Raw genomic sequence first — 12,239 nt, 5'->3', positions numbered from 1 at the left:
CTCATCTTCCACTTTCCTTTTCTTCCATCCATCTACTGTACCATCAGCTCCACTTTTTTCCCAGTTTGACTCCCACCCCTCCCAATCCATTCTGAAAAACTAACTCTGTAACCTGCTAACCCCTCCGCAGCACTGCATGCATGTCACTGCACATCACATCACCCACACGCTCTCAGTGACTCTAAGAACCTTGATCATGTAAAAACCGAGCCAGCGACGCGTCTCGCTCTTTCATTCCCTGCCCGCCTTTATCTGCAAGCTCTGCATCTTTGTGGCTCCGAACCAAGGAGAAGGAGGAGGGACAGGAAAGAAAGAAATGAGGAAGAGAGGGGGAGAGCCAGGAGGATGATGGGAAGGAGAGAGGAGGCTGGAGACAAGGAGGAGAGTAAGGAGACATTCGAGGAAAAAAAGATGGAAGAGCAAGAAAAATTAAGGATTTTTAGAGAAGGGAGTATCGAAGATGCTTTCCCTCAACCATGCAATTGGTTGTTCCATAGCGCCCCCTGTGCTCTCAGATGCAAAGTGCAAACATGGCTTACTTCCAGCTCATTTCATAAAAGCGGTCTCGTGTGATTAATGTCTTTGTGCGACTCCAAGACTTTTAATTCAAAGAAAAATGCATTTCATGTTAAGGAGATGTGCCTCCTCACTTTCATTTGGGCTAAAAAGTACATGTGTGCACGTGTGAGTGTGTGAATGAAAAACAAAGTGGAACAAAGAAAAAATGAAAGAGAAAGAAGAAACTGACAAAGAGAACGCAAAGAGGTGAAGAAAACAGTAATCTGACAAAACATTTCTCTTCTTAATTCGTGTGTCAACATAAATCAAACGTCCAACCATAAACTTTGTAAAGTTTGCAGAAAAGTAACAAACGATCATTCTGAAGGAAAAAAAACAAAAAGACAAAACCTTTTCACATATTTCTGTAAAAAAAAAATGCTTCAACACAAAAACCCACTAATGAAATGCCCAAACATTTGCACTGCGACACTCACTCTCGCACTCCTTCACGTCGGTGTCGAGCTGGTGCAGAGCGCCCATGGAGATCTGTCGGACCTCCGGGTCAAGCAGGAGCTGCATGAGGGACGTGGAGATGTGCTTACAGGACGACATGCACGCAGTCTGCGCTACTTTACCCTGAGAAAGAGCGAGAAGACACAAGGAAAGAAGAAAGGAGTGAAGTGAGGATGCTGCATTTTCTTCTCTTGATTTCTAAACAGAAATGTAAAATGTGTCGTTTTTCACTGCTAGACTGAGCTCTCATATCTCATAACCAATGTGCATCAGAGGTTAATGAGGGTGATCTCTGCCTGTGCAGCTACAAAATGTGCCCAAAAACTAAACACAACTCAAAATTTCAGCTTTTTTTTTTTAACATACACCCACACACAGCGACGACAAAGACGTGTGCTGCATTCAGGTGCAGTCAGAATGATGAAGTGGCATAATAAAAGAATAAAGGCAGGGGATAAGGAAGTGCATGACAAAACATTAATATAGAAACAACTTTGACTGGGTTCGATTTTCTGATTGTGTACACGTGTGTGTGTGTGTGTGTGTGTGTGGTCTCAGTGACAAGCTGTGGCCTCGTGTTTGACCTCTATGACTCCATACCAACAACATGAAGCAAAGAGATGAAAAGGGGGAAGAAGTGGTAAAGGGTTTTTTAAAAAAAAAAAAAGGTTATGTGAAAGAGCAAAAGTTCAGTGGGAACCGAGAAAGAAAAGGGGAAATCTAGAGCTTGAGAAGATGATTAGTTTTCTTGTAATCTTTAAATAAACAATTTGTATGACTTAATTCCTCTTTCCTGAGTACCATCAACATAATTTTGACGAGATGTTGCTTTGAGAGAACTACTGAGAAAAAAAAGGGGAAATCAAGTCTATTAAAAGATCATCTTAACCTTGTAAACTCTGAGTGAAACGCCGAGCAGAGGAAGTTTCCCTGAAAGGCCTGATTACACATATTAATCCTGACGTGACTTTGATGTGTCCGGCTGACACCAACGCACTTTAGGGGTGATTAATAAGAAACGCGGGACCTTTCATTTCAAGCCCTGCATATTTAATTACCTTCATTAATCACACAGTGAAGCTAAACACACATGCATACATGCAGCATGTGCAAATACACACACACACAACATTTATATTTGTGTGAAGCATGAAGGTGCTGGTGTGAACCTAGTGTTTATACAGCTCTAATCACACATGTGACTCTGTTTCCTTGTGTCGTTTGCAAATATTCATACACAGCGAATAAATTGTTGATATCTTCCTGCAATTGTTAGCGTGCATTCGATGTCAAATTAATTGAATTTTAGTCGTTTTAGCTCTTTGCGCTCCGTTTAAAGCAGACTGCAAGTGTTTTCATCTGACCTGCCAATCAAAGGAAGGCAAACCAACACTGTGAGCAGTTATACTCCCACTTTCTTTATATGCTGATTAATTCAGAGTAAATTCTCATAGAAGCCATACCATGACATAAAAAGAAGCAAAACTCAGGACATTTACCCCCTGACCTCCCTGAACACATAAAACATTATGCTAAAACATAAGGAATCACAGCTAGCAGATAGACGATGGTATCAAAACCTACTTTGACCAGCCGGCAATCACACTGTGACCCAAAACACACAGCAAGTTTTCCCCACTGAATTCTCAGAAACCAGATGAAACATCAGGGCACCAGTTCCTGTTTCTATTCCTCTACGCGCTGTAAACTGTTAACCGTGACCGATATATCAGCGGGGGCCGTTAGCAGCCACATGCTGATAAATCTGTATCTGCATTTATAACGGCTCAATTTGTTCCTCCGCTCGTTACCAATACAGATATTTGGTGATTTTAAAATCCCATGTTCCAATATATAGGCTATTTTTTTCCCCCTGCTTGCAGACACACGAAAAATAAACCCTTCCCCAGCGTTTGTGACATAAAAGGTAAAATTTAGCTGGACTTCACTGCATACGCAAAAGATGCTGCACAAAAAAAAAATACAGGAAAATTATTTAATTTAATTCATATGTCAGGAATTATTTAATCAGTAAGGATTTTAATCGGGGCTACATAATCACATTATAATAATAAGTTCCTATAAACGGCCCAAATTACACCCACAGAAAATCCTTGAGCACATCCTTAAAAAAAAAAAAAAAAAAGACAACACAGCAAACACCTCAAAGACACTATCGAGGGCTGTCCATGGATGTTCCTGCAGCATGATTTTGTAGAGGGAAATTAACTGGCATCGATCCTTAACACATCAGACAACCCGAGCAGCAATTTCAGCAGCAGATCCCTTCAGCCTCGCTGTATGACGACACCAGAGGTCGTTCCTTCCTGCTCATCAGACTCTACACATACTGAACTGGACTAACTGCACTCCATCACTTTTTGTACACCACAACGTACATGTGCACCTACAATACCTGTAAAATCCTTTTAGTAACATTAGTGTTAATTTTAACTCTTTATTTATCCCTCCATTTCTACATTTCATTTTATACGGTTGCTTTGTTGTCTGTTTTGGCTGTGTGTACGCTGCTATGACAACTCAATTTCCCTCCAAGCTTGATAAAGCTTCTCCAAATGCAAATTTAAGCAGTTCTAAATGTGAGGAAGTTACTCCTTTCATTTCGGCTTTTGGATAGTGGTTCATGGAGAAAAAACCCTTTTCTTTTCTCCGATGTTGAAAACAGGAGACACTCACTTTTTAACTAGTGCTCGTCTTGTGTTAAAGTCCCATCAAGTGGCTTTTGTTTCCTGCAGCGAAGGTAATCACAGAACCAGTTAACCTAACCAGCATGTCTTTGCACCCTGATGCAAACGTGAAAACTTGATTCAGAAAGACTCAAATTCAAACACAGGACCCTCTTGCTGTGAGGGGACAGTGCTAACCACCACTGTGCGAATGCTCTCATTTGTATATATTAAAAAAAAAAAAAAACAGAAGCATAAACACATTTCTAATCATAACTTTAAAATCAGCGTTGTTTTTCTGCACACTGTCCACGCAATCTGGCGTCTAGACTGGGATGGAAACCTGCAGCGAATGTCCAAGCATTAATGAATGTACGAAACAAGCAGCACAGCACATTCATTATCCTTTCAATTGATCCCCTAGTAAAAATCCTGAGTAATGGCTGAGCTCCCAGACTTTTCCTATGGCTGAAAATACCCTCCCACCGATTCCCAAATACATCCAGGAAATGTGAAATTAAGGAAAAACAAAACAGAACATTAACAGACACATTAGTTAAAATTATTGGCTGTCATTAAGCAACGATTTAATCAAGACATTATTTTTATTTTAATGACACACTTTAATACCATTTCCTCTGTTTTCCAGGCAGCAACTCAACTCACTGCCGCTGTAATAAAACTGTTTCCCCTCAGAGATCCATAAAATTCATCTTATCTTATATAACAAACCCGACAGCAGCAAGAAAGAGAAAAGAAAAAAAAAAAAGATCTAATTGTAGCAGCGCATGAACTGAGATCCAAGTCAGGAAAGAGTCTGGAGAGCCTTCACCTCACAGGGAAAATCAAATTATACACAAGACACACACGTGCAAGCACATATTTTTGAGAAACACACACCTACGACTGGCCGGATTTCCTCCAATACGACGCTGACCTCTGAACTCTGCGTGCACACAAACACAGAATACAGTGTTCGCACAACCTCGGGGGTCAATTATCATCGGGTGAGACAGAGCGTGAAATGAGCTAATTCTATTTACATGTCCTAAGCAAGGAATATCTGACACACACACACACACACACACACACACACACACACACACACACACACACACACACACACACACACACACACACACACACACACACACACACACACACACGTAGGTCTTTCTGACAAAAATGGCGTTGCCTTGGACTTCAGTACAGACAACTGGGAACGATTAGCCTGAGGCACAGTGGAGAAGAGGAAGGAGAGGAAAGTATAAGATGGGAAAGGAAAGGGGGTGAAAAGAAAAGGTGAGGGAAAGGGTGGAAGGTTGGGATTAAAAAAATAAATAAAAGCAGTGACAATTGAAGGGAAATGTGGGAAAAGGAATGGAAAAGAAAGAAAGCATGAGGAAAGGTAAGGAATGACTAGGAAAGAAAAGATAAAGGCAGGAAAGAGAAGACGAGCACAGGTGACAAGGTAACAAAGGGGGAAGGAAAAAGTTAAAAAGAAAAAGGGTGGGAACAAAAACAGAAGAAAAACAAAAGAAAAGCTGCTGAAAAGTGACAAAAGGAAGAGCAAAGTAAGAAAGGGTGATGAAAAAAGAAGGAAAATAAGAGGAAAGAGAAAAACAAGAACAGGTGAGCTGGGGAAAGGAGGAAAGGAACCATTAGGACAGCTGGAAGATGTAAATTTAAATAGATGTGATCAAAGGAAGAATGAAACTGGTTGAGTACTGGTGAGGAAGGAAGAAAGGGAAAAGAAAACAAGAAAAATGTAAAAGAGTGAAGAATTGAGGAAATGCAGGTAGCAAGGTGAAATAAGGCAAAGATGGAAAGAAGGAAAGAAAAGAAGAGGATGCAAAATATGAGGGGAGGTGAGCAAAGGAAAGGTAAGGTGAGGACAGAGGAATAAAAGGAAAGGATTCAAGAACATAAATATGTAGAGAAGAGGAGGTGGGAGAGAAGTTAGTAAGGAAGGAAGAGAGCCAAGAAAAGGAAACTAGAAAAACAAGTGATGCTTCTCCTCCATCCTCCCACCTCCATCCCTCCTTCTAACTAACGAGAGACGTTCATCAAAGAGCTCATTAAAATCTACTCAGCGCCTAACGGCTGAACAAATAGACCGAAAGAAAGAGCAGGCCAGGTGGAGGGAACGAGGTGAGGGGAAAGGATGGGGACGAGACTGGCGGGGTCAGGCGGAGAGACAGACGACGGGTGGTGGTGAGTAATCAAGAAAGAGGAAGGAAGAGGAGGAAAGCACAGTTGAAAAAAAAACCAAACATCTGCTCGTCCCACTGTTCAGGATATGAAAATTCACCTTCAGGTGCTTTCGCACACGCATTAATCTCTGACGTTAATATTTAATCGTTTTTATGTGCGGGAAACCTACAAATCGCTCTACGCTGTGATAAACCTGCTGTTTGCTTCCTTCCAACAACTAACAGCAGAGAAAGTGGAGAAAGGCCTAGTGTTGCTTCACTAGGCCTGTGTGAGGGGAAATGATGGGTATGTGACACATGCTAGTGCCACATTAACAATAACACATCCAACTGTGAGTTTGACCACCTGATATCTAATACTTATGTTCACAGTGCTAACACAGTGCTAACTGCTAACAGTTTCCATCTAGTCAGGTAATGTCCACCCTAAATGCTTCCATAGGAATTAAGGAGGTAAATAGCAGCCAGGTCCTGCTAATTAATGCATTTAATTAACTGATCATCAGCAGATGTGAATACCTCTATAAAAGGTACTCACAGTACACAATGCCGCAATATTCCCAGGAACTAGCCCAAGTACTACATCTGACTCTAAAGGGCTCAGTTAGCATGGCAAATGTTAAAGTTTGTGACACTACAATTAAAATGTTTGAATGGATTGTCAGCAGAAAGGCCCTGCAGCACGGCTTAGGCTTGCAAAGTTGCATATGAACAAACTACAAGGCTTCTGGAACAATGTCCTTTGGGCAGAAGAGACCAGACTGGAGATGTTGGGCCATAATGCACAACAACACATCTGGAGAAAACCAAACACAGCATATCAGCAGAAACACTTCATACCAACTATCAGCACGGAGGTGGAGGCGTGATGATTTGGACACCTTGCAGTCATGAATTTCTCTCTAGAAGAAGTACTCTATAGCAAGAATGTTAAAGTCATTTCACATTGTGAGCCACATACAGAGCCAGACCAGTAAAACTCCCCAATGTCTGTCTGTGACTGTAAATGCATTTAACTACACATTTAATTCCCCAGAGGTGTTAATATGAGGGAAAGAAGTGTGATTTCAACAGCATGTCTCAGTTTTTCTACACAAATAAAGGTGTAAAAATACAGAACAAAGTTCTGGCTGCTCATATATTTCTATAGTAGAAAGACTATCTACTACTTAACTTTAGTATAGTATGAATGCCTGCGGAGGAGATCTTTATCAATAGGAAAAGTTGTAAAACCTATGAAAAATGTTCTAATCACTATGTACTTAACTGACAAATATACATCTGGTGTCAATACTACAGACACAGTTATTTGATCAACTGTGAATATAAAATTATATTAAGAGCAAAGCTTTAAAGCCCCTAAAAAAATCTTAAAGTAGTTTTTTTTTTTTTTTTATATCTGGCTCATGTTGATTGTCAGCTTCCAGCACAGCAAACTTGAGAAGAAAGTGTTCAGGTTATTCATGGTCTTGCTTTGTGGGGGTAAATAAATGTGTAAGTGTGGCCACATGTATTACTCCAGCAGTGACTGAGGCAGAACAGGTACCTGAATACAGGCCAAATAAACACAATGATTTTCCCTTCATTTAATCTTAGATCGTGTTCAAGCTAAATTTAATCAGTTACTTTTAATAAAAACATTCATGTTTATGGATCTGTTAGAAGCACCAGAGCCTCACGTGTAAAAGCGTTCAGCATTATAGACTCATGTGCAACTCCCCCCTTTTTTTGGACAGAGCTTGTTTTTGAAGTGCCCCCATCTGAATTCAACTGCAGTCTCATAATGCTAAAAGCAGGTTGAGTTATAAACACAACAGCACCGTAAGTCAGCGCTTCACAACGCCACAAACGTACTGATTCACAACTCCTGGAACTGATTCGACATGGTGTATAATATGCTCTCTGTCCATCCAGAAACCTGTCAATCATACGAACAGCCACGCAGCGCAGCCAAAAGTCAAGAGGTGGGATCACAGCAAAAAAAAAAAAAAAAAAAAAATGACACTGCAGGGCGACACCCGGCTGCAGTGCTTCTTCACCTAAATCTGCGTCTGGGGGATACGAGATTGAGCGCTCCGGGTAAATCTGAAGGGTTACAGGTGCTTATTCTGATTAATGACCTGAAAAAAATACTATAAAAGGGGGGATATACTGATGTGTCTGAGACCGTGCAGGGCGCAGGCCCAGGTTAAGGCTTGTGGAACAATCACAGATTTCTGCACCAGGCAGGTATTTGTTCATGTCACTCAAGAAACACCACAAAAATGAAGTCTGGACTTTTGTGCATTTTTGTGAGTGATTTTTTCCTTCTTTTCTTTGACTGTAACCTTGACACACAGACACACAGATACACAGAACCAATGCAAGCAGCTTTACTTCAAGGACTACAAACCACATTTGATCTGACAGACACCAGGGTTGGAAATTTCTTTTGTCTTTTGAAGCGGCTGGTAAACACATTCTTCACATTGGCCTTTTCCCTTTGTTTCATTAGAGCCTGTTTTAGAAATCTGAAGAAAGTGAGTACCAGACATCAGGCTTGGGCGGTATCCATCTTTTCATACCTTCCTGACATCACACAGGGTGTTTTTAATGGCACACAGTGGCCTTTGTGCAGCTTTTGTACGGTTGTCTTTGTACACCACCACAGTGTATTGTAAATGAAACATAATCAAAATATGTGATTGAAGTGCTGACTTTTAGCTTTAATTCAAAGGGTTTTACAAACATTTTGTATCAACTCTTTGGGAATTACACATTTTTTTCTGCAGTTGTTCATCTTTAGAGGCTCAAACTTAATGTGACAATTGACGGGTGGTTTCATGGCCAGGTGAGATATGTTCTCTTGTGATTTTGTGATAAATGAAGCAGATATGACATCTGAAGTTGATTCTAAATGTCGAGTTTGTATTTATAGCTTTTTACTATAATTTTAAAGCTGACCGCTGTTAAGCGAAAAACACCTGAGTAAACCAATCAGCGAAAACTTCAAAACTGTAATTCCCTGGACTTTGAACAATCATCTATGCACTGCCTTTAGTAAGTCCAGAATGGGGCATGAAGACATCACCTCGGCCTCTCACCCCTTCTTTAGCTCCCTGTCTGTTTTAGAATTGATTTTAAGATTTCATTGCTTACTTTTAAGGTTTTCAACAGACTTGCATGTTTGTATCAGTCTGAGCCGTTTCACACTGATAAACCTGTAAACGCTGCAGTTATCTTACCAGTTCCTCTAACGCACGCCTAAAACCAAGAGGTGATTGAGCTTTTACAGCAGCAGCACCAAATCTATGGGATAATCTACCTCTCCGTATCCACACAGCTCAGACAATACACTCGTTTAAATCTTTATTCGCCTAGGCATTTGGTTCCAGTGCAGCATCCTTAGATTATTGCATTTTGTGTTATAAATTTATTTTATTTTTATCAAATGTTATTCATTGTGTTTTAAATGTTGTGTTTCCTGCTCAATTGTTCTGGATTTCAGTGCAATGTTTGATGGCGCTATACAATTTTAATGTACAGCACTTTGGTTACCTCTGTTGTTTTTAATATGGTATATAAATAAATTTGACCTTGTGCAGCAGCCAAACGGCTCATTGTTAAAAAGAAATGAAGGCACTGGCCAGCTGAGCTACAGCAAAAGGCCTGAAAGACCAGAAAATACAACTAAAGTGGATCACAGATTTATTTCTGTGGTTATGAAAATAAACCTGTGTATCACTGTCAAGATCTGCAATCAGGAGACGCTTATACAGAAGCTGTACAACAAGACGCAAATCACTGGCTACACTAAAGACCACAATGGTCAGATTAGACTTTGCTAGAAAACATTTAAAACATGTTAGACAAATGAATCCAAGATTAACTTGTACCTGATGGGAAAAGAAAAATACAGATGACAGAAACAGCTCGTGATGCAAAGCTATACTATGCATCTAACATGGTGAAGGCTGTGTTATGGTGTAAGCGTGTATGGCTGCCAGTGGAACTGTGTCACTAGTGTTTACTGATGCTGTAACTGCTGATAGAAGCAGCAGAATGAGTTAGTAAGAAGCGATTCTTTCTGCTCGGATTCTACTAAATGCTGCAAAACTGATTAGACAGAGCTTCACAGCGCAAATGGATAACGAACCAAAGCATAAGCTACCCAAGAGTTTTCAAGGCAAGGAAAAGGACATTCTTCAATGGCCTTTTGTTTCTATGTTCTGGCATTTGTTGTGAAGCAGTTTGCAATAAATATCACACAATTTATTTATTCAAATAGAATAAAATTCAATTAATTAGTGCTCCGGACTAAAAAACTAAAAAAGGAAAATGCTTGAATTTCACTCAGCAAAGCCGACACACACTTCTTGGATCGTCTGTACCACACAGCAAGCCATAAGGTTAGTCAGCTAACCCATTGGACAGTGGAAAAGCTGGGTGCTTCAACTGGGAGATACACCAGGGGAAGGAACACAGCGAGTTTTTCCCAAAGAAATGCTCAGTGCTTAAAACAGAATAGGTTAAGGTGATTAACGAGCATCTTTCACATTACACTCTGACTTTAACAAAATCAACCCAACAGTCAGAAACAACCTTCAGCTGTCTCTCATTGATGATGATGATGATTACGATGGGTCTGTGTAGTCACCACACCAACACTCGTGCATGTAGAAGGACATTGACCTGTGCCCTCGTTACATAAGGAGGTGTGACATTAAATCATTGCTTGACGGATTTATAATGAATCTCGGAATAATATTATTAATTTATTGAGTCAATGAGGAATTTATACAATAACTCTTTGACCATAACTGATCCCTGACATCATTGTCCATGTTTGATCTCCAAGTCTGTGTCCTCAACAGAGTACAAAACAACTTTTTAAAAGCAAGCAATCCGCACAGCTTCTTCCTTTCGGCCTGTTTGGCTGCCTCACTTTTATCAACTGGACTAAACCCCCAAATACTCCCAAGTTACTGGTTACTAACTTGCAATTGACAACTTTCACAGCTCACTGAGCTCAGCTGCTTGTCCACTGACAGAATCTGTCCTCTTTAATAGAGGACTGTTGGGGTTTTTTTGGACAACGTTGAAGGAAATTACATAATTTCCTCAGGACAACAAAAAAGTCATGCTGTGCAGATTTGTAAATAGTCTTCTTTACTAATACACATCGATACCGCCCAAGCGTACCAGATATGCTCTAGTCAAGATTGGATAACTCTCAGATAGAGAGTTAAATATCAACTGTTTATACACAGTTATAATACATAACAAAGGTTTCATACTATGACTGAACCTACAACAAAATGACAATTTAACCTGCCAAAATATGTGGTTCAGTAGTTGAAACAAACAGAATTGTGCCCCCATTTCCTTCCCTGGTTGGGACAGAGATAACACCGATTCAGGCAAACGTGCATCACTCTCTTTTCATCTTGCATGCTGGTCGATGCGTTCTAGTAAGGAGATTTAAGGTCAGGGTTGAGGGTTAACAAGGTGAGTCAGGGGTTTGTAAACATCACTCCATCACAACAGCAGCCCAGATACTCACCGGTAAGGTAGCGTGTTCTATGGGTGTTCCCTAAAGCAAGAAACATAAACCAGGATATTTAGCACAGGGCAAAGCATCAGAAGTCATGTGTTCTTAATGGAAGGGAAAAAAAAAAAAAAAAAAAAAAAAAGTGGAAGGAGTATATAATGGCTGCCTGGAAACAATCCTCCTAAATCAAATCACTGCAAGGACATTGGCAGCTTTTTCTACCTCAGTGTGTGTATATATTACACACAGGCCCTCGAGATGAAGCTAATCTGGCTTTAACTGGCACTTTGTGCAACGTGCTGAAGCACCACGCAGATCTGGTGGACACAACGGCGGCAGCAGTGGCCAAAACATCTCAGAACACTACAGAAAAATGATCTAAGTGCCCATAAACCATAAAACCGAAGTTTGCTCTCCAATATTCATGTGACTGTTTTCACTCCAGAGGACTTTTCACGTCGTCCCCCTTCTGCTTTTAAAATTTGAGCCCAATTCGATTATGATCCTTTTTCTAAGTAGACGTAGTATTAGTCTTTGGATAAAGGAAACGCTTTCCTTTCTAGGAACTGAAACTGAGGCATGAGACGAATAAGTGTAATCTTTCCTGTGGCTGTTCAGGAAATATGAGCCAAGTACCTTTAGAGCTTTTACATTTAATACTAATAGGTTTAGAGCTGTTTAAACAGCTGACACAAGCATGTGCAAAAATATAGCGAGCTGATCGCTGCAGGAATGTTTCTGTAACATGCTGCTCCTTCACTCCATAAATATCGGATTGGGGTTCGTATGTTTGTG

At 40.4% G+C, this 12,239-nt stretch overlaps 1 protein-coding gene across 2 annotated transcripts in view; it reads right to left on the bottom strand.

Annotated features, from left to right (window-relative positions):
• The window catches only part of exoc6b (exocyst complex component 6B), a 131,949-nt gene that overhangs the window by 43,077 nt on the left and 76,633 nt on the right, over positions 1–12,239 (bottom strand). Inside the window, exons 19-20 of one of the 2 annotated variants that reach the window (XM_085394985.1) lie at positions 11,457–11,486; positions 996–1,137 (exon numbers count right to left, since the gene is read on the bottom strand). In XM_085394985.1, the coding sequence (XP_085251111.1) occupies positions 996–1,137; positions 11,457–11,486 (172 nt within the window). The remainder of the gene's footprint in view (positions 1–995; positions 1,138–11,456; positions 11,487–12,239) is intronic. The other variant, XM_085394993.1, reaches the window with a different exon arrangement.

This window comes from Rhamphochromis longiceps, linkage group LG3 (genome assembly GCF_057381845.1).
Source record: "Rhamphochromis longiceps isolate RC_006_pf linkage group LG3, R_longiceps_female_GT1.1, whole genome shotgun sequence".
NCBI classification, from domain to species: Eukaryota; Metazoa; Chordata; class Actinopteri; order Cichliformes; family Cichlidae; genus Rhamphochromis; species Rhamphochromis longiceps.
Note: the sequence above shows the minus strand (reverse complement) of the source record. Positions and strands in the feature narration are given on the sequence as shown.